This window comes from Nothoprocta perdicaria, unplaced genomic scaffold (assembly GCF_003342845.1).
Source record: "Nothoprocta perdicaria isolate Ctin4 unplaced genomic scaffold, notPer1 scaffold_49, whole genome shotgun sequence".
NCBI classification, from domain to species: Eukaryota; Metazoa; Chordata; class Aves; order Tinamiformes; family Tinamidae; genus Nothoprocta; species Nothoprocta perdicaria.
In genome coordinates, this window is record NW_020455743.1 from 3429126 (window position 1) to 3453530 (window position 24405).

A 24405-nucleotide genomic window follows, 5' to 3' on the forward strand; every position below is an offset into this window, starting at 1 on the left:
AGATAAAAATTTGAAAAAACAAACGGCTACCATAGTAATGAAATGATGTTGAGGACATTCCACTATCTTCATTAGCAAAAGAAGATTTTGAAAATACAAGTACCATAAACAATTTTATACAGCACAAGCAAAAAATCTTCTGTTAGACTCCGCACTTATTAAGAGCCTTAGTCTACAAGGAGAATAAACGCCTGAAAGCAGGGCCACAAACAGCAGCAGTTCTAAGGAACAGCACTTTTACAAAGAGAAGGACCATGCACTAAATAGAAGTCAAAGTGAAGAGGAATAAAAGCTGGATACCCCACACCTCTGGAATACAATATTAAGTTAATTACCAAGAAAGTTGAATCTATTGTTCTTCTGAACAATGTAATGCCATTGAGCTATTAATTCCACTCACTGTTACCAATGATTTTAAGGCTGAGAGAGTGTCTTGGTGCATGTTTGATACCTTATGAACAGCAAGGCCAGCTATCATCAGCACAGAAAGCAAACGGGCTTCTATATTTCGAACATCATAAAATTTCTTAGGTTAAATATCTACTTCTTTAGGTTAAAAATTTACTTCTAAGTGCATTCAGTTGTAATAACAGAACCTAGATGGGGGCCAGACCAATGTTACCATTCAAGCTACTGCCCAAAAGCCAGGCCACAAATCCAAAAACATTCAAACTGGAAAAGAAATCCTCATCTTGAGGCACTGGTTACCATCCATGTATGTGAAGATATCACAAATCTTCAGCATAGTTGCCTTTTACTAGAACTGACTTTATATGAATTAAGTCACATAAAGTTGGCTTTATCCATTGGCCTGCTTCGTTTGATACTAAGTTGAAAACTGCCAGTTTTTCCACAAGGAAGAATTAGTTAGAGATTATGTTATTAATGTTAGATCGTAAATTACTGGTATCAGCTCAATCACATCAATCAGAGCAGAGTTTTAATGTGTTCCAAGAAGTATGATTAAATCAAACAAGCAAATAGCTCTTCTCAGCTACCGATATGTTTGGTTATGCAACTCTCCATTTAAACCAAATTGACAAGTCTCAGGCTTATATACATTTGTTTTGCAGATATTCTAAATACTATGTTTCAAACCAAATTTAAGAAATAAACTAGTCGAGACAACTGTAAGAAATTAACTAATCGAAGGGCAAATTATTAAACAGAAAACATGCTCAGATGACATTCTATTAATTAATTTTATTTGAAATTAAAATTAAAACTTCAAATAAAAACAAACGCAAGAAAAACATCCAAAAGTGAGGTTGTGATGCACATTAAAATCATTGTTTTGAAAGCATCTCTCCAAAATGGGTAACTATTTTGAATGAAATTTTCCCAAAAAGTATCCTTTCAGAAAGGATTAAGAATGGAAGTCTTTTCCACCACAAAAATAAAAGAACTTTACCACGATGTGTCATAGTTTCAGGATTATCTTTTGCTGACTTCAGAAGTAAAAGAATCTTATGGAGGAATCAAGTCTTCCATTAGCAACCCAAACCCCAAAAGAATTATTTATAAGGTAACTCCATACAAGCATTACTACGATATGACATTTATCTGCAGGATAAGAAAGTGGTCATTCAGGGGAAAAAAAAAAAAAAAAANAAAAAAAAAAAAAAAAGAAAGAAAAGAAAAAAAAAAAAAACACTTTGTAGGCAAAAGTGGTGCTTCTTAGCATAAGCATTCAATAAGCAGCCCCAGAAAATGACTCAAGGGGCTATTAAAAATATACCATACATAGAAGATCAAACTTGCGTCCTGCTGCTTTGGCAAACTTCTCAGCAGCAGTCACAGTTCAAAGAGTTCTTTTTTTATAATTTCCACTGATGTGAGAATAAAGATATTGCATGCGCTGCAGCTAAGCACTACAGCTGTAACATTACTCCCACAAAACGCTTTCGAGCAGGGTGCCTGGCGATTATTTCTTCGGCTGTTACAATAAACGCCCTGCTGCAGTGGAAAAGAATGTACCAAAAAAACCACTGGGAAAGTAACTAGAATATTAATAATTGATCACATTTTTAAAAATTAATTCAATATATGACCAAGTACTGTGCTATATTCTAAGCAAAAACTGTTTTCCATATGAATGCCTCAGTATCTGAAAAACTTGTCTTTCACATCATCTGAACGATAAAGTGGAATATTTTCCCAGTTTATCTCATTAAATACAATTATGTTGTTTTGTTTTCCAGTTAATCATTCTCATATCAATTCATTTATCCCAAATACTTGTGAATAAATTAGTCAGAAAACATATGGTAGTTATTTTTCCTGGTTATATCAGACCGAGTATAAAATCTGCCAGCTAACCACTGCAACATAATTAAGCTTCTAAACATAAACATTCCATTTCAGTACAAACAAACAATGAAAAATAAGAAGTCATGCTCAGGATACCTCCTTTTCCCTAAAGCATATAGAGATATTAAATTTCAATTATATTGGTATTTCTCGAAAAATAAAGAATAAAAAAACCCTTTACTGTACTTTAATGCACACTCAAGAAGAAAAAAAAAAATCTACTTTAATGCACACCAAAAACAAAAATTCTCAGACAATGCAGCTCAGACAATGTGGTGATAAAGATGCAGGCTGTTGGGTGCTGTAGGCAAAAATGTGAAATTAAACAAGAGGCCACAGGTAATTGCTAGCAGGATGTTCCAGGAGGGATGCTGAGTGTTTGGACTGGGAAAACAGGCGATTTAGAAGGGTTCCTGAAAAGAAGAACTAGGCCTGAAAAGAAAGGGGCTTGGAAAGAAAAAGGTGCAAATCTTGACTGAAGGAAAAATGCTGGCAACCAGGGAGCTACATGTATATAAAAATCAAGGGGTACCCAGACAGTTTGGCTGGTAACGCTCCAAATCAGTAGCACAAACAGCTATATGATGAAGTTGAAATCTGAATTTATGTAGAATATGAAAAGTTATGCAGAACAATTTAGGTAGATTTTATGTAGAATATGAAAAGTTATGCAGAACAATTTAGGTAGATTAGGAAAATGTATGTAGAATATCTGTTTTCCAGATGTAGTAGTAACAAATGGCCAATCTGTTTATCAGCACAGTCATCATAAGTGCTGCTAGATCAATTTTTATCCATTTCCTTGACAAGCAAAGATATTATGGATATTATGGGCTATGATATTATGGACAAAGGAGGAATACCAGATATTTTAACTTTTAGTATGATTTGGTCACAGACTCTCTCATAAGGAAGCAAGGAAAATGCAGTTTAAGTAAAAAGTACCATAAAGTGGGGAATGTAACTCACTGAGAAATTTAAAAACTAATCAGTGGTTCACAAATCCAACTACAAAATCTACACCCTGGAGCGTGTCCTAGATGATGTCCTACCCAATAATTTCAATTGTGACTTAGGTAATAGCATTAAAAAAAAGAAAACACTTTACTTCAATTTGGAGATAATATCAAACAGAATAAAGAACTGACTCTGGGAAGAAAATGCATTGCAAGTGCTCCTGAGGAAAGGAGCTTTTAAGCTCTTGATCATCTAGAGTAATGGTCTGAAATAAATAGAATGAAATCCAATAATGATGCAGACAATGTACTACAATTAATTAAGAATAATTAATTGCACAAGCACTAGTGGAATCAGCTAGGCAGAAGGTCTGGAAAATACAGCAGATGTCACTGCTGCAGAAAAGGCAAATACTGTGTTGGGCAAGATAAACAGAAGAGCTGTATTTTAAAGGGCAGATTCTTTCACTTTCATTCAGCTCTAGTAAAGTCTAGCTGATATTAAGATCAGGAATTAACCCCCAACTTAAAGAAAGACATGGACCAACTAAGAGTGTTTACTGGAGAGCAAAGAAGCTGAGTGCACAAAGACCAAAATGATGGAATTTAGTCTAAAGGGAGGGAAGTGAGGGGAAAGGGCAGGAAGGAGGGAGGAACAGAAATAGAGTATAATAAGAATTTGTACATATATACAAAGTTTCCAGGAAATAGAAGGCTGCACTGCACATTACATTTGTGTAGGGAAAGGATGCACTTAGGTCTAACTTGGACTAACTTAGGTTAGGCATCAGGAAAATCTTTCAAATGGCAATGAGAGGGAAATACTGCCATACACTGCAAGACTTTGCAATACATTTATAATTATCACACAACGAATTCCTATTCTGCAACTCTCTGCAACTCTGTAGAGGTTCCAGATAATCTATTAATCTATAGCTATAACATGCTATAACAGTGCAAGCATTGCTGTTTTAATATATTTTAACTGGCACTTAATAACACAAACATTTACAAAATAAATATGTAGTAATAATCTTTTCCATAAATGCTGACATTAGAACTAGGACAAGAATTCACACAATGCTACTGTAGCATGCAACACGGAGCATAAAAAGACGACTGAAAATATGGCTTTGAAGTTTTTTGGAGAAAAAAAAAAAAGCATGTTTTTGTAAGATGTATTTAGGATTAATAGACTGACAGTGCATCTTCCTTCAGCACATACAGCTTGCGCAGTTATCTTTGCAAGGAAAATAAATATGTTACTGGAAGGACCACAGACTCACAGGCAAATTACAGAATCAGCTTCAAGCAAGATGCTACAACCCTTGCTCATGCAAACTAGTACATATTCTTCTAAGAACTCCTGCAATATCAAAGACAGGTCAATTTAATACCAGTGTTCATTCAAAATTCTTCTAAAGAAGATGTTTAAGCAGCACTGTACAGGACCACAACAGAAGAAGAGATAGACTGTGAATGAGTCTCTTTTATTCCCAGCTGTTACAGAGGTTTTCACCCTGAAACATGCAGCTTTACCTTTCAGTATCTGCCTTTCATTAGCTATGTACTTATATTTTATTTTCATTAATTCCTATCCCAAACAGTATCTGAAAATGACAAAATTCTTAACTTTTTATGTTTTGTGTAAAAGCAGTTTCTTTTTATCGGTCTCCATTTTGTTGCTTTTCAACAGAAAGAGTCTTTGCAAAAAGAGCTAGTTTTTAAATAGTATTTAAAAACTCTAGATCAAAATGGCATCTTCTACGCTATTTCTTGGCATACTGTTTCACCAGTTTGATTTAAAAATGCAGTAAATCACAGCAATTCATTACAGTATACAAGCCAAGTGTGCTGGCTTCAAAATGAACACTTCATCTCTCAAATCATCTTATTTAGTCAAGAAAAGTTAATAGTTCTCTCAGTAAAATTCATAATATACTTCAGTATTTATAATGGACTTACAGTAGGTTTACCAATTCTCATAGTTTGCAGTATGTTTCCCCTATAAAAAATTATTTGAAGTTGCATGATTAAATCTACAATTATGCCATCCCAAATCTACACACTCTGTATATGTTGTGGAAGCTGCACAAGTAATTTAAAAAAATTATTGAATTATATAATCTCTTCAGTGGGCACTGCATCTTATTTATGTACAATTAAGGTCCCAGTGGAAAAGACAAAGTTTTACTTTGCAGTTTTACAGCATCTGGTCCCAAATTTCAAAGATTTTGTTGTCAACATGATACATGACAAGCCTGTCCTTCAAAAATTCATATGCCCAAGCCGTTTTTTTCAGATGGGCATCTCTTTAGTAGAGGTAAGAGCAGAATAGCAGACATGGCAAACTCCTTGCTAATGTCCTCTCTTGCAAGAATTAATATCTCAATAGGCTAGAGAGCATTTCTAATGAGCAAGGTGGTTATCTACAGTTATAGAAGTAAGCAATAAATATACATGTTTAACATGCCTTCTGCACTGTGCTAGCTTAGGCTTGGCCCACTGTCATGTTTCAGTCTAAGATTTAGGAAGCTTAGTTTTCAAAGACTGACATTGCCCTCTACATATCTTCATCTATGCAGTAGGAATTTAACAACCTCCAGACCAGTCTGGACTCAAAGTAACTACATGGTTGAGTCATATTCCTAAACAGGTCTAAATCTTTATTCAAAGGAGTGTTGTTTGGATGATACTATGAGGATGCATAGATCTGAATCAAAAAATAAATGGTAACTGTTGTCTGATCTGGACTGTATCAAGAAAAGATGAACGAAATCCGTGATGCTAAGCCAATAACAACAACCAAAATTCACAGGAAATTTAGGATATTTACTACTTTCAGTTCTGCTGTATATTTACTATACTTGGACAGATGTTTTCTTTTATGACATTTTTAGCTGTTCCTCTCAACTTAAACATTTAATTTCAGATTGACATGACTAAAGTATTCGTATCTATATGCAAATTTGATTATTACCACTAATATCTGAAAAATCAAAGAACTGACACTCTATCAGAACATTAGCTCTTAGTCGCTGAGGAATATAAAGTTAAGTTGTATTTTAGTGGAGTTTACAAAAAAAGGGGGGAGAGGTCAAATTTCAGAGAAATAGTATCCTTACATTTACGTAAGCAATTTTAAAATAAATCACTTTTATATACCACTTACGTGTGCCACTTCTTTACTTATATGATAAATGTAACTTATATTATTTATATGATAAATGTAACTTTTTCAACTTATAAAAATTATTAAATAAATTAATAAAAGGACAACACTTTGAAATACCAACACTGGATTTCTACTCCTACACTTGACATCAGACAAGTGTAAAAATAAAGTTTTCATCAAGATATTTCAAAAAAGTGCATTTGTCAAGGTGGAAGTATGTTTTATGAGGATTAGATTTAAAATTTAAGAACATGGATGTCTATAAACACAATCTTTATCAGAATTTATGAAGTCTATGACAGTTTATAATGACAGAATCTAAGTATTAAGGGTTAAAGAAACTAAAACCTATTAAACAATATTCATTCATTACTCGCTTGTAAAGTAAGAGAATCATTCAGACTTGAGAAATAAGTCTTAGACCTCTGAAGCTCAGCATGAGGGAGAAAGGCTGATATATAGTAATTATGGTTTGAAATATTCTGGCATGAGATCTTTACAGATGTGGTCTATGTGAAGTGGGATTTTAAAATACAACTAGCTTTCTAAAATACAGACTTATTTTATTTTCTAATATTTTTTGAACCCAAAGACTTTTTTTTCCCACAATGAGAAAACTTCTTTGAAAAACTTTTACTCTCTATGTGGAAGTGCTTTGTACAAAGTCCTCACATTTTTTTTCTAATCTGACTACTAGAAAGTTAAGGAAAAGATCTGACAAATTGCCTTCTGAACATCCTAGATGCAGTTCTACGTTTGCATTGAATAAATTCATTCAGCAGGCTACTTTCAATTTTCTTTAGAATAGAGCTTAAAGAAATACAACTGAGAAAGTAAAGTAGAACTTTGCCACTGTACCAAGTCCTTTAGAGTTCGAAAACACTTATGTTTTTACATTTAAATTTGATTTCAGGCACTGCTGCAACTATTTCCATATATTGTTTATAAAAACTTGCTTACAGTCGAATTTCTTGAACAGTATTTCTGGAGTTTCTCTGAAGATCACCATAGTGTAATAAATTGTATATAGTATATTTACTTTTCTTTATAGAACAGAGCATATTTTCCACTGTTGCATATATTTATAAATGTTACATTTTAATTAACTAATTAAATAATTGGAAGTAGAAATGAACCCAAAGTTTCTATAGATCCTTATAAAGATCTTAAATAAAGATCACACAACACAGAGTGTTTATACGCTAGTTCTCATGAAACACTTCATCCGTTATTCCAGTGACTCAACTGGAAATAACTACAAGCCAGCTTCAACAATACCAACTTGCAGATATTTACCATTTGAATAAAAAAAGAATTATCACAAGCATAAAATTTCATCTTTCACTTTGCTTTTATAAGAACCTAGAAAGTGGCAAAAATGCTGTGTCTGGTTTTTGACTTTGTTAGCTGTGCTGTGTTCTGAATAAATGCTTGAATGAGACACAGCCACATAGCATCTTTCTGCTCACCCAGTTTCATTTGGAAAGACAGCTGAGATGAAATGGCAGGGAGAAAATGACCGTGTGCTCCAATGTGTCTGGAGCACAGCACACAGGTACAGTCACACCATGGAATGAACCTCCTCTATGGCTGGGATACAGCTTTTCAAAACACAGGTCTTTTCTCATGTCCAGGGCCAGAATTCCTAGTTAAAATTTCAAAGAAGGAAAGCCCAGAATCATCAAAAAAGGAACCTAAGCAAAGTGAGGACAATGTTGAGGTCCTGATCTGAATTAGGCACAAGAAGTCTATAAGCCAACGTTCCTGTATCGCAGATAAATATGATGACCACTGGGCCCTGGATACATTCATTAAAAGCTCAAAGGCAAAATCACAGCCTAAACAAAACAGATCAAAAAAAGATTCATTCCCAGTTTTATATATATTCAATGTAATCATCCCCAAAACAGGTGAGCATCTTTGCTAGTTTTACGTATGAATTGAGAAGCAAAGTCAGAGACAGGACCCTGTTTACTCAGCTGCTGACCTTTTTGTATAGCACAGATATGCTATAAATGACACAAATCTCTGTTTCATTCACCTTTATTTCACAGCTTCTGACAAAAGTAAAAGAGAAGCCTTCAGTAGGTTCCAATAGGATACTAAATCATGCTCCTATCTTTCAAATATAACCAAAAGTGAATCTGAATTCTCCTCAAATTAAAATCACAACTTCAGCTGAAGGAAGGGCTTAGAAGACCTAAGTCATCGAGGTAGAAAATGCTAGAAAAACAAAGTTAGAAAAAAAAGATAAGAGCTATAACAGAGAATTCAAATAGACACGGAGGCAGATGGTGTAACAGAATAGTCATAGTATACAGGTATAAGATTCAGACTATGAATTCATCATTTGAGTTTTCTTATTTCTCAATTATTTCAACTTTAACAATGCTCATTTATGTAGTTTTGTGAGAGAGATGGCAACAGGAGCAAAAGGGTTACTGCTGCACATACAGCAATTATTCCAGTTTCTTCTAGCAGAAGAAATAGCAGAGTTCCTTATAGAAATATAGAACACAAGAACCAAAAAGCTAGCTAGAAACAGGCATAACAGGGCAATAACTGCAGGTTCCCACATACAGAAAGCATATGCAATGCCCACCTTCACATTTCTATCTTGCCTGTCTCTGAAAGCAGAAAGATATTAATTAAATGAGATCACAAGGGAGTAGTATAATGTAGATAAATGTCCTCTGGCAGTGACCACAAATTTCTCCTTCACTTATGATTCAGAGCTAAATCTGTAACCAGGTCTGTGCAAATTAATACATTAACCTACTGAGTTATCTGTCCTATTATTATGATTTAATATGAGACATTATTAATTCCCAAGAACCTCAACATTGTAATTAAGTTCCTTGCCATTTCGAGTGCCAATTCTAAACCTAATGTAGAAAGCCTTTAAAACTAAATAGCTGGAAAAAAAACACCTTATAGCAGCTGGTAGACATATGGTAACTCATTAAAAACAAACTAATTTTAAGATTCTAATTTATAATCCATTATTGAGCAATTGAAACAACTCTTACAAGTTGCAATAATTGACTTCTTAAGGTGAATTATCAATAGATATTCCATTTGGTCAGAACTTTGCTTTTATATTTTGTTTGGGGTTTTTCTGTATGTTTCGGGGGTGTTTTGTTCGTTTGTTTGTTTTTGCCACACAGTGTCCACTGAGTCTGTCTCTATTCTTTATGGTTCAGATTCACCCCACTCACTTTTAGTTATACTGCTCAATTAAGAGTCTAATGCTAAATGAGATGCATTTCAGCTTAGGTATTCTCCCCAGTGATTTCCCACAAGCTGCCACAAGGCCAGTTATTCCTTTAGTATCTTCCTCTATACACCATCCAAGTGTTAGTAAAGTCTCCAATAATCAGGACATCAGTGGGTTGAGAAATGGATCCACACAGCATTTATGAAGCATCACAAAACTGGCTATTCTTTCTGCAAGTTGTTACACTCAGGCACCAGATAACATCCAGCGGCCATCTGTACTACAGGGAACCAAGTGCTTGCTGTTGTAAGACAGTTCCACTAAAGCAGGGACTAAATAGAGATAGTACGAAAATAATTCATTTTAAATATAATCCATGTACCATAGACCATTTTACTTTAATTTAGAGAAGCTTATTGAATTCACGGCAAGATCAGATTCAAATTATGAGCTGACAGTTAGAAATCTCTCTTTTGGATATAGAGATATAGATTGACCTTTCATCTTATCACCAGAATTATTCAAGACATTTGAGCTTATCCAACATAATTTACTTCTATGTAGATAAAATGAGAAATGCATTAGTTTATTCTAAGCCCATTCAAAGTAGAAGATTTGCCCAAATAAGACCTAAGGAAGATGATATGCAATTAGATTAGTCATAATTCAGACAGGTCAGAAATGGCTTTAGGCAAAAATGTTGTGAGAAAATCTTCTCCACGTGAGCCTTCCTTGTGGATTTCTTCCCTGATCATTGTACTCATCATGCAGAGTCAAAATGACCTCTGAAGTAGGGAAAAATTTATAACCTGGAGCCTTGGTTTTGATTACATTTCTCTATAACGCTAGACCTAAGGCGATACAAAAATTATTCTAAAAATTCCTGAAAGGTAGCTCTGAAAACATCACTATAAACACACAGGGCACTGGGAGAACCTTCACTAATGGTACTTGCCACAGGATGTTGACCTTGAAATGCAAAACCACAAGGAATAAAATGAGTAGACAATACCATCCTCTATCCAGAAAACATACTTTCAAGTTGTCACAATACCTGTATGAATAATAATTTTAGAAGTCTACAAAAGGAGGACTAGAAGGGGCAGCAGAGTGAAAAATTATTTCACCTTTCTGACAGTCTTTCCACACAATTTTTCGATTCTTCTCATAATGTTTATTCAGCCAGATGAGGATGATTCGTTCATGTGTAGAATAAATATTACTGGATAAAGGTTCTGGTTTTATTTTTGGCATGCTCTGCATGCCTTTCGAGTCAAACAAATCAGTGATATTATGTGAAGAAACGCGTGGAAGAACTAATATCTGAAATTAGAAAAAGTGGTTTTAAAAAATGTAAAAAGTACAATTTCAAACTGAACGATATATATAAAAAAATGGGATTCAAACTCAAAGAAATTTTCAATTTGGTAAAGGTACAAGAGATTATACATTAGCATCAATGCATAATATACAGGTGAACAGATCTGCAGAGGTTTTAGGGAATTCCCTTCCCTCCTTAAACTAAATGTAAATTCAAGTTGGGGCAGTTGTGAAAGTGGCCCAATGTGTCTTGGCCCAACACTCCCAGTGGTCTCTAATTCCCTGATATACACACATATACATATATACATATATATATACACACACACATATATATGTACACAGACAAATTTATACAAACATATGCAGGTGCGTGCAAAAAAAAATCTATTGTAAATATAACAAAATGTTTCATAGTGGGCATTAGAAATAAAAGGCTATTTCATTTTATTTAATCAGAATGGAAATGATTTGCAGGCTCTCTTTAATTATTTCTATTCAAATTAGTTTCCAACAGCTGCTTGTAATGTATACATTGAATAGGCACTGAGGAGAAAGTGTTAAAAGAACTATTTAACCCTTCCTTTTGCTACAGCTACATGAGCCTAGTCTTTCATAGAATATGACAGACACAGCTACAACCATCCTGCATCACAACTCCAACATCTACACCTGGCCTTTTTTTTTTTTTTTTTTTAATTTTATTTTTTCTCCTCTCTCTCTCTCTCTCTCTCCAGTCCACTAGGACTGTATCATCCACTGCTTTCATCTTTTCCTGAAGATAAGTTTTCTGATACACTAATATTAAAAAGCTAGGTAACTACTGATGTACACAACACCCAAATTACACCACCCATATTTCTTTGCAAACAACAACAAAAAAAAAGAGTCCAATTTCAGATTCCGTTAAAACTTTTAAGGCTAATAACTATACAATATAATGCAATTCCACACTCCCAACTTAACTTTGCTTTAGGTTTTTTAGTAACGATTGGCTTTCTCTCCATGACATTTTACTGAGCTGCACAGTCATATCTTAAAAAAAAAAAAAAAAAAACTTAAAACTGAAATAAAAGTATCCTCAGCTTTAAATGCGAGGAAAGCAATCAAAAAAGTAGCTAACTAAATATTGTTTCATGCCTTTCCAAAAGGTAGCCACTTTGTAAGATAACCTATTCAGGTTATTTCATCAGTATAACTTGACATTTTATAGAGAGGATCAAACAGGAAAGTGTAATGGCAAATACGTGTCGGAGAAAATATGAAGTGTTATTTATCCATAAAAAAATATTTTGATGTCTCTTACAAAGAAAGCCTCCAAACCATCCTAATCCAAAAGGCCAGTGTCTACATTCTTATTTAGACCCTGCTGAGGGACATTACCGCATTGTGGCCTTTCGTAGTATGCTGTTTATGAAAATGTTCAGGGGCAAGGAAATGCTATTATACCTAACAATAAAAAGCATTCTTACTAGTAAATGCTCACTAAATCTAAAGTTAGATTTTCTTTCCTGAAAATCTGACCTGAGTCTAGAGATAAGGGACTGCATATACTGTCAGCCCATGCATTTTCAGTAGCATAAGTTTACAAGATATATAGAATAAAAGCAGTATTTTAGTCTTTGATCAAAAAGAATGCATTATGATTTATGAATTCTCTCTCTAGTCTCCACATGGTCCACTCATTCTTCAGAAAAAAAACTGAATTTCCATTTCTGGGAGCTGGATTTACATGCAAATATTTTCCTCTGGGATTTCTACAACAGCAAAAGATTTCATAATAAGAAAATGGACCAAAATGCACCTGGTATGGACATGAAAGAAATCTGGGATGACTTTTTGGTGGATAAAAGTAATACTAGCTATTTATAATTAGTAGCATTTTATCTCTGAAAGTTAGACCTTCTAAGTGCAAACTATTCTGAGATGGCATTTACCTCACCAAAACATTTGAACACATTGCTAAAATACCAGAACTACGAAAATTTAATATGTTGCCTTTTAAACTAGTCTTAAAGATTCTGTTAGAGAAAAACATTTGAAACACAAGTATATTATTAACAGACATTTGAAAAACCCTTGAATGTAACAAAGATTTTTCTGAAAACATTTTACGATCACATCTTCAGAATCTGAATAGCAAATATATCTACAATTTACCTTGTACACCTGCAGTAACAAATCTGTCCAAGCTCGTTTGCTCATTTTCTCAAATACACTTTTCTCTAGCATAAATAAATGCATGTCACTCCATATCTTTAAGTTCGTCACATCACCTTTTTTCAACACTGCCATCTGAGCCTTCAGATAAAGGAATGAGATTTATTTTCAATATTAATCTCAGCAGTTTGGTTTGGAAATTCACAGGACTATAAGAAAAGTGGATAATGAATCAATGGCATAAATAGATGGCTGATATATCTGCTATAGTGCAACAAGGATTAGTACAAGAACCATTTATAATCTATCATTTTCTCAAGCGCAATACAGAATTGACAGGAGTTGAAAACAGCAATCAAGAGCGACAGGCAATACAGAGGAAATTTTAAAATGAGAATAATGGGCGGAAAATATAAAAACAAACTTGACCTTGAAAAAAAATCACTGGAAATTAATCACAGATATTTGATGTGAGAGAGAAAGTGGGATGGAAAAATTCTGGCATTAAAGTTCTACTCATTTTTACATATGTGCTTCGATTTCTGCAGTATCAAATATCACAATGGGACTACTCATAGTACATAGAAAATTCCCAGTAGTATTTGAACGATTAAAACTACAGCATATAGTTTTTGTTTAAAAAAAAAAAACACAAACAAACAAAACACACACTACCTTCAGAAAAGTTTCCGCTGTAATCCATTTCCTATAATCATCAGGATCGAGCAGAAATTCTGGCATAACATGAGGCAGAAGTGCTCCTTGGCTTCTAAATCAACAAAATACAAAGAGTTGATACATAGGCAATATAATAATTTTTAAGGGTCATTCAAACTTTTCCATTTACTCAAGCTATCTGTAAGCAGTAATGAGTCAGTTGGGAACTGATTGGAAATTATAAGCACTCCTAAATAATAGCATGGGAAGAAATTCAAATATTCGAGGTACTGCACATCCTGAACAGACTTTCTCTATCAGGGGTAACTTGAAGTATGAAGTATGCAAAATGTTAAAAACCTGACTACCTCCTTGTCAGAAGCTGCCAGACTATAAGCCAAAAAAAATGAAGTACATAGGAAGATCTTTCCGATATAACTTTAATGTGAGTAGATTAAAGATGTTCTTTCATTTCTTCAACTATATCTTGGAGTATTTCCACTTCTGATCAGCGTGTATAAATACCTCAAGGGAGGCAGTGAGGAGGAGGGGGGCGGCCTCTTTTCAGTGGTGGGCAGGGATAGGACTAGAGGAAATGGCTTCAAACTGAAGCATCGGAAGTTCCACAGGAACTTAAGGAAGCATTTCTTCACTGTGAGGGGGCCAGAGTCCTGGCACAGGTTGCCCAGAGAGGTTGTGGAGTCTCCTTCTTTGGAGATCTTTAAAACCCGCTTGGATGCAGCCCTGTGCCACGTGCTCTAGGGGACCCTGCGTGAGCAGGGGGGTTGGACTCGATGACCTCTGAGGTCCCTTCCAACCTTCGGCATTCTATGATTCTATGATTCATTCTATGATTCTGGTTTTAATGCTATGAGTAAATGCCTTTATTTGCATTTTACTATAAAGAAACTTGAGACAAACAGCATATAATAAAGATATTACTCAAATATATAAGTGATAATAAATAATAATAGAAATAATATCTATCAGTATGAGAAAAAATAAATGTTTCCCATAGCCGGTACTATCCAAGTAGGCTTTCTGGCATACTCAAAGATATTGAGGGACATGCTTGAACTTGCAGGATGACAGATATAGGCATCATTACCATCTATCAAGATATAGTGTTATTTTCATTCCTAAGTACTACCTCATCCATCAAACAATGGGTTACAAATGACATATTAAAACCTTAGAAGCTGAAGAAATCTCAGTCCTACAAGACCAAAACCAAAGTCAGTATTAACTTAGGTTATGGCTGTAAAATCCTATACTAAAGGTAGAAATGTTATGAAAGGCTTTAAGTCTTGAAAAGTAGTTAAGACACTTATGTGTCAACTGGTGGGAACTGAGAGGAACCAATCAAGCTGCACCAACTGCCAATAAGGTAAGAAAACATAACAAATTTGTGCCTTTGGGTCCAAGAATGCATTTAGTACCCTAATGAGCATTAGTAAGAGTTGTTAGCAGGATGAAGGGAGGATGATCACCTCCTTCATCAGCTCTGGTAAAGTTACATTTGCGATTGGTTTCCTCATGCAAGAGAGACATGGTGCTACCGGAGAGAAAGCAGTTGAGGGCTACTAAGATAATGAAGGGACTGGAGCAGCTCTCTAATGTTTTATGGCTGAGAGAGAATGATTTTCTGTTTGCAAAGGTCCAGCATCATTAGACCCAGAGAAAATCTTCACATTCTTGTAAATGTTGTGAATATTTTATCTGAAAGGCCAGGATGGTTGTTGCATCTATAGACTCAATTGTTCTACTACAGACAGCAGTTATTCTGCTATCAAGAGACTGAGACAGCTTTTAGAAAAGATCACTAAACTTACACTGTTCACAACACTTTTTATAGTTTTCCATCAAGCTTTTTGATTCAGTGCATTGAGTAAAATTATGGGATCTAATGGGGTGACTCGGAGTTCCTGAGAAGATGGCATTATTGGAAGAGCAATGCTCTAATTGAACAGAAAGATATATTTGAGATAGTGGTAGACAAACAGCAGGGCCTTCTGCTTGCAAAGAAGTTTAAGCAAATTGCATTTTATCATACCTTAAGATATCCAAGATGCTTATGTTGATAAAGACATCTCAAAAAGATACCTAGCAACAGCATTACTCTGAATTTCGTTCTGCTTTCATACCTTAAGCACCAAAAAAGCTGTCTGTTGGCTCACTTGGTAAATCACTGTAGTGTAGCTACTGGCCCAATTTTAAATGAGTTCAGATAACAGCTACATTCCTGTATATCATTTTCACATGACAAGAAACTTGCCTTTAGGACAAGTAAATGACAGCTCTTAAAAGGCTGGAGTTTCTTGAACACTGCTGAGGATGTTGGAAAAATATGAAAATCCTGTGTTTCAAGACTTCTGATGATCTCTAAAGCTTTCAGGACATCAGGCTTTATTGAAAGTAATTTTCATTTCTGTTTCACAGCAGTGAAAACCAAAAAGGATGAGGAATAGTTTATTAACTTTTTTGATTCACATATTGAATCAAAGAAGCTATCAAAGAAGCTAGCTAATAACTAAACCCATTCATAGGAAGAAGTAGTACTTCCATTTCTTGGTGTATTATTAATATGAAAGGCTAACAGATAACTGGCTAATAGACAGCCAGTAGGACAAAAGGCATCAGTGGAATAGCAAGATCATCAATAACAAACATGAATTCTCTATCTGTGTGATTCTGTGATGTCCTTAATCTCTCTAAGGCATTAGGTAGAAATTTGTCTTCTTTCATCATGAAGTTCCTTTGGGACTCCATTATAATATTTGTGCATATAAACTACCAAAAGACTTATTTTAGTATAAGCTTCACAGAACACCTTGCTAAAAAGTTAATTAAAATTTATCACACATAAATCTTAGATCACAAAATATACAGAAAAAAAACCATACCAATATAAAAGTGAAACTGAAGAGCTCTATATTTTACCATACCTATGTACTTACTCAAGGAAATCAAGTAGTGCAGAATGCTGCCAGCAGAGCTGCAATATTCCTCTAGTTGGGTTAGAGGACAATGACCGGCTGGATGTAACGCCTGGTAACAACCGTCCACTCAGATGGAATAACATGTCATGAACAGTATCTTTGCCAAAGTTTTGTTTAAAAAGCTCTGAAGAACTCATCTGGACTTGATGCACATTACTAGGAGAGGAAAAGTTCCTGAGAATATGCTTTAACATTAGCCTGTTTTGTGTATTTAAAAGTAAAATATTATACCACTCATCATAATAAATTTTAATAAGTCATAAAGAAAAAATACAGACATGGAAGCTGAAAGCAGGTGCTTTTTCCTTCTACAGATCTTCATAGTAATATAAAATTTTTAAATCATATGGAATATTTAATAAGTGTATATGAAATATTCCTCAAGTACACTTGATGAATATCTATACAGTCATATCCCAAAAGAATGTGTTTTTCATCATTAGTAGAAAACTAGATAACATCAACTAAGTGATGTTACTGTGACTACTGTATTTCCAGGGCATTTGCAAGACTGAATAATGAAGTTTGCTTCCCACTGTCTCTCGACTTTCAGAGTACAAAGGGGGAAAAAGACACATTGCTTAAATACTTATTTATGCCATCAAAGACAATACAATTGCTTTTAAAACTATATTCATTCTAGGATCAAATTCAAAAGCGTTATACACAATTTTAACTGTCTATTCAACAGTCTACAACTTCACTATAGCATATTAGGGAATCATACTTGTAAATACACCTTTCAAAATAAAAAAATTATAGCATCTAACATCATTTTCATATTGCAGTGTGTAGATGCTACAGTTGTAATATACAAGTGTGCATTAGTGTGCATTTATATCCCTTAGATCATACCCAAAGTAACTTAAGAGGCTAATACATACAAGTCAGCTTTCAGCAGATATAAATTACCGTCTTAGTGAATATGGTATTGAAATAGGATTAGGTCCCTTTGACCAACCAAAGAGACTGAACCAATTCTGAACAGCAGCTAGGACTTTTTGAAAGAAGATGTATTCCTCCTCCTTCTCATCAGGAAAAAGGGATAATTCAAATCTTTCTCTTCTCACATCACTTTGGCTGTCTGATTCGCTCATCTTTAAATACTCATTTTCAGAAATAGTATCTGCGTCTGAATGACATAAAAAACACCAAAAGATTCCTTATTTCACTTTCTAGTATAAAAGCAACATGTGTACTTTTAATGTAATTACTCTCAGAAAACTCAAAATTGTCACACAAAAGATGATCAGTTCCTATTTCTGCATAAACTGGAATAAATTATTGGCATTTACATGTTTGGTAACAGTACCAATTACATTATTAGGACCAAATTTCACTTTAAAAATATGTATTAACCAATAAGAAAAAAAAAAAGAAATTCAGAGATATCCTACTCAATCCTAGGCAATTTTCTTAAAGAAACAGTCTTACTCACAGTAGATACTACTTTACCAGCTCAACAAAGCTAGTTTCTCACTCCAGTGACATGGCAGTGGCCAAGTGACTTGTGTTCATGTAAATTAGCATTTAGACTGCGTTGGTCTTAATGAGCCTACTTCCTGCCTGATAAGCCTTAGGACTCACCTCTCTTCTTCCTCCTTCTCTTCCTAAATCATCATCTGGTTAAAACTTTTATTACATATTTTAACCACTACCAGTGTTTATTACATAGTTTTATTGTATGAAAGATAATAAGACAACCATTTTCTTCACAGCACAAATACATGACTTCAGGAGTATTTTAAAAATTTATTTTGATGTTCTTATTGCAGTGTGTTTCATTAAATACACATTAAATTATGCAAAGACAAAACTAGTATCTTGCACAATGGAAGAAATATCCAGTTAGGATTCAGAAGAAAAAGCAGCACACTATAACAGGAGCAAAAGAGGGGACTCCAGCCTTTTATAACACGAAGCCAAATCTGAGCCTGTGCACTAATGTTGGCTGACAAGGCCAGCACTTTTTCATCTTTTCAGTGGCCCCTCTGCCACACTTTATTGCCCTTTCAGATCTGGAACCAAGTTCGCTCTGTCAAACTCCTCTTACATCATTTCACTAAAAATGAATCATGTTAGTAAGGAGCTACTATTGAATCTGTTCAACTAACCCTACTTGTCTTGGCAATAGGTTAGAGAACAACATGCAAACAGCCCTACCAGCAGATCTGGCAGACTAGATCCAAAGGACTAACTTCTTCAGCTAGTAAACTAGCTGCTATGATGACAAATACCAACAGCCTCAGATGGGATCTATTTTTTTTTTTCCTGTGATTTTTAAATTGCCTAGGTTTTTATTCCACTTGAGCAGGAAAAGGCAGGAAAGTCTTCTGTGTTTATCCTCTAGCCCATCTTTGCTATGATATTACTGGAGAGATAAGCCTCCTCATTATCCATGGATTACACATGCAGATATCTTTCAAGCAAAGATTACAAATGTGAAATATGTGTCTTTAAACTCATAAACTGAAAAGCAATCTTAAGAGCTCAAAGTGTTACAAGTGAACAATTGTGCCCTACCTGATATGGAATCTTCATAGGTTGAGGTAGTGGTTACACCAAAGGAAGGTGAGGAAGTACTAGAGGAAACTGATTGTGGAGTAACACACAGATCCAAAACCGCTTCACTAGTACTGCAGTCATTCTCATTACTGTCTATAAAGCAAGATTATAAACCGTAGTTAAGTGAAAACCACAGTAAAAGTTATTTGTCTATGCTCTAATAACTCACAGAGTTATCTAATTCTTTTTTATCGTGGGCTTCAATTAATCAAGTAACAGGTGTTGTTTGACTTATAATAATATCTTATTTCTGTCGCTAGAATGCCAAAAAAACATACCTACGTATTTTTTCAATTAACTGTGTATTGCACAGGATGAGTTTGTACACTTGCTGAAAAGAATCTCCCAGAACAGCACTAATTCAGGAATTCTAAGTTATCAACCAAACACTCTTAAGGGACTTCTCTCTTATATGGAGATCACAGCTCTCCATATGAGCAATCTCAATATAACATCATCAAGCCTTCATAGACTCCAATCACTTTCTTTTCCTCCACACAAATAAGTCAAATTCAGAATTATGCCTTGCCAGTTCACCACGTCTTTGTGTTATTAATGATCTTAAGCTTTTATAATAACATACTATTATAAAACAACCTCAGATTTCTGCCATGTTAGAATGTAGCTTGCACATTTTACTTTTGTTCATTTTTTTCTAATAAAAAATAGACCTCACATAAAATGGATATTGAACTACATGACACCCATTTCAGATACAAAAGCATTGCTTAACAGTGGGACAAATCGGTTGAAAAATATTGTCATTACATCTAAAAATACTCCTACTCTGTGACACCAGATTTTTGTTGAGTCTTAAAATATTGTCACACTCCGCAGTCTTCCAGGACACAGTATCTAAAAATATTGAAAATCATATTCAATGATAAAGTAATGACCACATTTATCATAATATCAAGTGGCTTTTTCTTCTTTTGCCTTCTTCATAACATATCAAAATGTTGCCATATGAAATGGCAATAATCATTCTTTATAGATCTAAATCAACTTTTCAAATTTCTTCTCTATTTTTGGGCTGCCTTTTCTACTCATACTTTTAAATTATCAAATAATCTATAAGTTTTAGTCTGTTTTTAAATAGCCAATATTTTGTATAATTTTCCTTGTTTTCAACAAGAAAATAGGAGCTATTAAACTATGCAATTTAATTGCTAGCATCACCTTGCAATTAATGCGCAAAAATGCCATCTTGATAGCACCTCTGTTACCATACTGAAAATACAGTCATACGACTACATATAATTTAAAGGGTAAAATGTGGATTGCTTACTGCTTTTGAAGATGATTTGTTGATCACAGCGGTGAAACGCTAAGTAGGGGTATAGTGTAAGGAGGCAGTTCTCTGCTACTGCAGCAACCTGAAGTGAGAACCTATTTAGAGCAAACAAACACAAAAAAAGTTAAACCTATTAAGGGAATAATACCAATCTTCAATTCTTTTCTAGGAATACAGTTGCCTTCAAAAGTTTCCCAAACAAGTTTATCAGATGTTCACGTTATTTCATTATGTTATAGCTCTCTATTTAGCCATTTAGCAATCAAGGTATTTCAATACAAGAACAAACAACAGAAATAATGTGTTCAGGTAACTTCTTTTTAGTATACACATGACAGCACATGCTGAGATGGTGAAGGTTCATATAAGATTTCCACAACATAATTTATTTACTTTGAGCATGCACAGCTCATTAATCTGGAAGTTCAGGAGTTAGAAAAGATTGATTTCACCAAGTGCACTGTTTCTCTCTGAAAATAGAAACAATTAAAATTACAGCTCATATTTATGAGCATACTAAAGGGGATTGTTAAGTTGCCAAATGTATCCTATAACTTTTGTCAAGGGCAGCTTTCTTGAAAGGCAACTTTGCTTTTGATTTAAAGCTTTTCTATAAATGTTAGATACCTCAAAATAAATATTTAGAATAGATTCAATTTAAAAACAATGAGATATTGATTATAATTGCTAGAATATAACAGAAATTGATCTACAATCTCCTGTGCTCAGTAGAGTGCTTGCACTGTCTGCAGCATACCTGCTGAGGTGCAGCAATTTTTAGATCTTTTGGTCTAAATCTCTCAGGATGGTGTCATCTAACCAAAATTATTGTGCTTAAGTAACCCATGATAATTATTTTTACATATGTTCCTAGCTAATTGCAATTAAAAGGTACTTCAACTTAGCTTAGTCCTATGTTGCTGCACAGCTTTTCTTTCATTTCACATTACTTTATTCCTGGCACAAAGGCAACACAATTTAAAGGAAAATACATTTTTGAGAACTAGGAATTTGGAAAATATACTTGGAATAAATATAAATATTTCCCATTATCTTAGACTATATACTGAAGGATAAATTACCATTTTAAGCAAACTTCATAAATCCTTTCTTATTGATTTCTGACATGTCCTATTTGTCTTCTATAGTTTTATTATAGAATGATCCAACACTAGCAACATTTTCTAAGTATCAGAAAGTAATTATGTTTTGTTTCCTCCTCCGTACTTCCTTCTCCAATTAGATAATACACTGCCTTTCAGAGGATCTTCATTAGGGAAAAACCCTAACAAAATCGGTATCTATATTCCCTATGTGTATTCACATTGTTATTTAGATGTGATTGCTAATAGTCACTTAAACTTAGATATAAAGTGTTTTAGTATTTTCTTTGGCCATGTTAGTCCTCTGAGGGCCTCGGGACAGTGAGCATCTTGACCACATTCATCTTACTGGGGCATCTCCAAATCACGTACTATTCGTTATAGCTAACTTTATGGTCAATAGCAGCCAGAGGTTCAGGTGGCTATGAGAGGTATATCTACATTAGCAAACATATATCTATACATGCTCAGACTCTGTGTCAGAATGTCATAGTTTTTCTACCTTCATCAAACCATTTATTTGGTTTGATAATACCATGAAGACATTCAGGATTAAGAACTATAGCACAGAAACGCTTGCCAGCTTTTAACTTATGACTTTACTGTGATATATGACAATATATATATGACAGGTATATGTTAGGCTAGCTACAGACAACAAAATTATATACATACTGATGCATACTAAACGTGCTAATAGCAATATGGCTACTGTGCTCTGTATTAGAATATTTTTTAAACGCAAACAATGAAAACAAAAAAAAAGATAGACTACTGAGCTGCTAATGGATTTATCATAATATTTTCCTAAAACAAAAAAAGTCAGTGATCCTTCTAAAGTAAAGATATGTTTCATTTGTTTCATTACGAGAAGATTTGTTAGTATCTACAAGATCTTGTTCATCTGTAAGTTAGCAGAAATTCATTACCAAACACTGAAATTATTCTGATAGGGGTTTTCCTATTCATAACACATTACCAGAGGACATTTTTAGTGTCATCTTCCATACTCAATCTTTGGAAATTTTCCTTAAAATTTATAAACCATACAAAGTTGCAAGCAATTTGCCAAAAAAAAAAAAAAAAAATGCAGGAAGCTCGTAAGGTGGCCAAATGTAAAGTTACACTAGCTTTACGTTTTAGTGGGTTTAGATTTTACATTCCTGCAATTAAATTTCACTACTTTATGTACAAGATTGTGTACAAGACAAGATCTTAATTGTCTCAATCAAGAAAGCATGTAGCAAAAGCTACATAAAATTTATGTACAGCTTTATGAAATTATAACCCTGTTTGGGGTACTGTTAGCAGAAAATCACTAAGTGAATTTCAGCACAACCAGTTGTGAAGGAAACGGCAAGATGACTTCAAATACAACTGAAAGAACTGCTCTCTCCTTAAGTTCTGTACTTCTCTTTTAAACAAACACATATATTAAATGGATATATCAACATATGCTAGCAGCTGCAGCAACCTGGATCTTATCACACATCATGATCTCAGTAAATATAAGATCAAGATCTCAGTAAATATAAGAAGTCATTTCCCTGTACAGATAATCCTCAATCCTCTCACATTAAAGCATATACATTTCTTCTCTACACACAAGTTACAGCACGTCCACTAACTTATTAGAAACATATGTGGAAATACCCAAGGAAGATGCAACTCCTTCACTTTTTAACCTGCAAGCATGTAGGAGTAGGGGAGAGAAGATGGAGTAAGACTAATTTATATATTCATAGACATCATATGAATGAATTCAGATGTTTGTACTATTGGACTCAGTCACAATTCTAGTTTCTCAGGTGAAAGGGAGCAACTTAGTCAACTCCATCATTGATAAAGATTTGAGATTTTGAAACATGACAAATCCTTGATTATCGTGGGAAGGAAACCCAAAAAAAGCATATCCCAGAACAACTGCAGAGCAGCTTAACTACATACCAAACTCAGTGATTGACAAAGACACGGCCACACAATCTCTAATAAGGAATAACCTTAATAGGATGCACCCACGACTCCTGAAGAAGCTGGCCTGGTCACGTTGAGGCTGCTCCTGATCTGTGAGGGGTCACAGCATCTGGATGGGTTTGCTGGCAGGCTGCTCAGCTTGATCTCTGGGAAGGTAGTGGAGCTACCTCAGGACTAATCCTGGACACCATTTCCAAACATATTCAGGACAAGAAGGTGAGAAGACAAGAAGGTTCACAAGGGGGAAATGATGCCTGACTAATCTGATGGCTTTCTACAAGATGACAGGCTCAGGGGATGAGGGGAGAGCAGTAGATGGGTTTATCTCAACTTTGACACAACCACCTGGAACATCCTCATAGACCAACTACAAAGTAGGGATAAAAAATAAATGGTGACTGGGAGGACTGAAAATACGTTGACCTGCCAGGCTCAGGGGGTTGTCACCAGTGATACAAAGACCATCAGGAGGGCAGGCCAGTCACCAGCAGTGTCCACCAGGCATTGATTCCAGGGCCAACACACTTTTAAATTCTTCATTAATGATCTGCACGATGGGACACCATTAGCAAATTTTCAGGCAATACAATATTGGGAGGAATGACTGGTACACTGGATGAGTGTGCCGCCATTCTGAGGGACTTCAACCATCTGAAGAAATGGTCCAACAGGAGT

General features: G+C 34.6%; 1 protein-coding gene across 1 annotated transcript in view; it reads right to left on the minus strand.

Annotated features, from left to right (window-relative positions):
* CFAP47 (cilia and flagella associated protein 47) overlaps window positions 1-24405 on the minus strand; it is a 283396-nt gene that overhangs the window by 199709 nt on the left and 59282 nt on the right. The window contains exons 27-33 of the mRNA XM_026047310.1: window positions 20648-20748; window positions 19318-19452; window positions 17707-17926; window positions 16753-16950; window positions 13814-13907; window positions 13139-13279; window positions 10786-10981 (exon numbers count right to left, since the gene is read on the minus strand). Coding sequence (XP_025903095.1) covers window positions 10786-10981; window positions 13139-13279; window positions 13814-13907; window positions 16753-16950; window positions 17707-17926; window positions 19318-19452; window positions 20648-20748 — 1085 coding nt within the window. The remainder of the gene's footprint in view (window positions 1-10785; window positions 10982-13138; window positions 13280-13813; window positions 13908-16752; window positions 16951-17706; window positions 17927-19317; window positions 19453-20647; window positions 20749-24405) is intronic.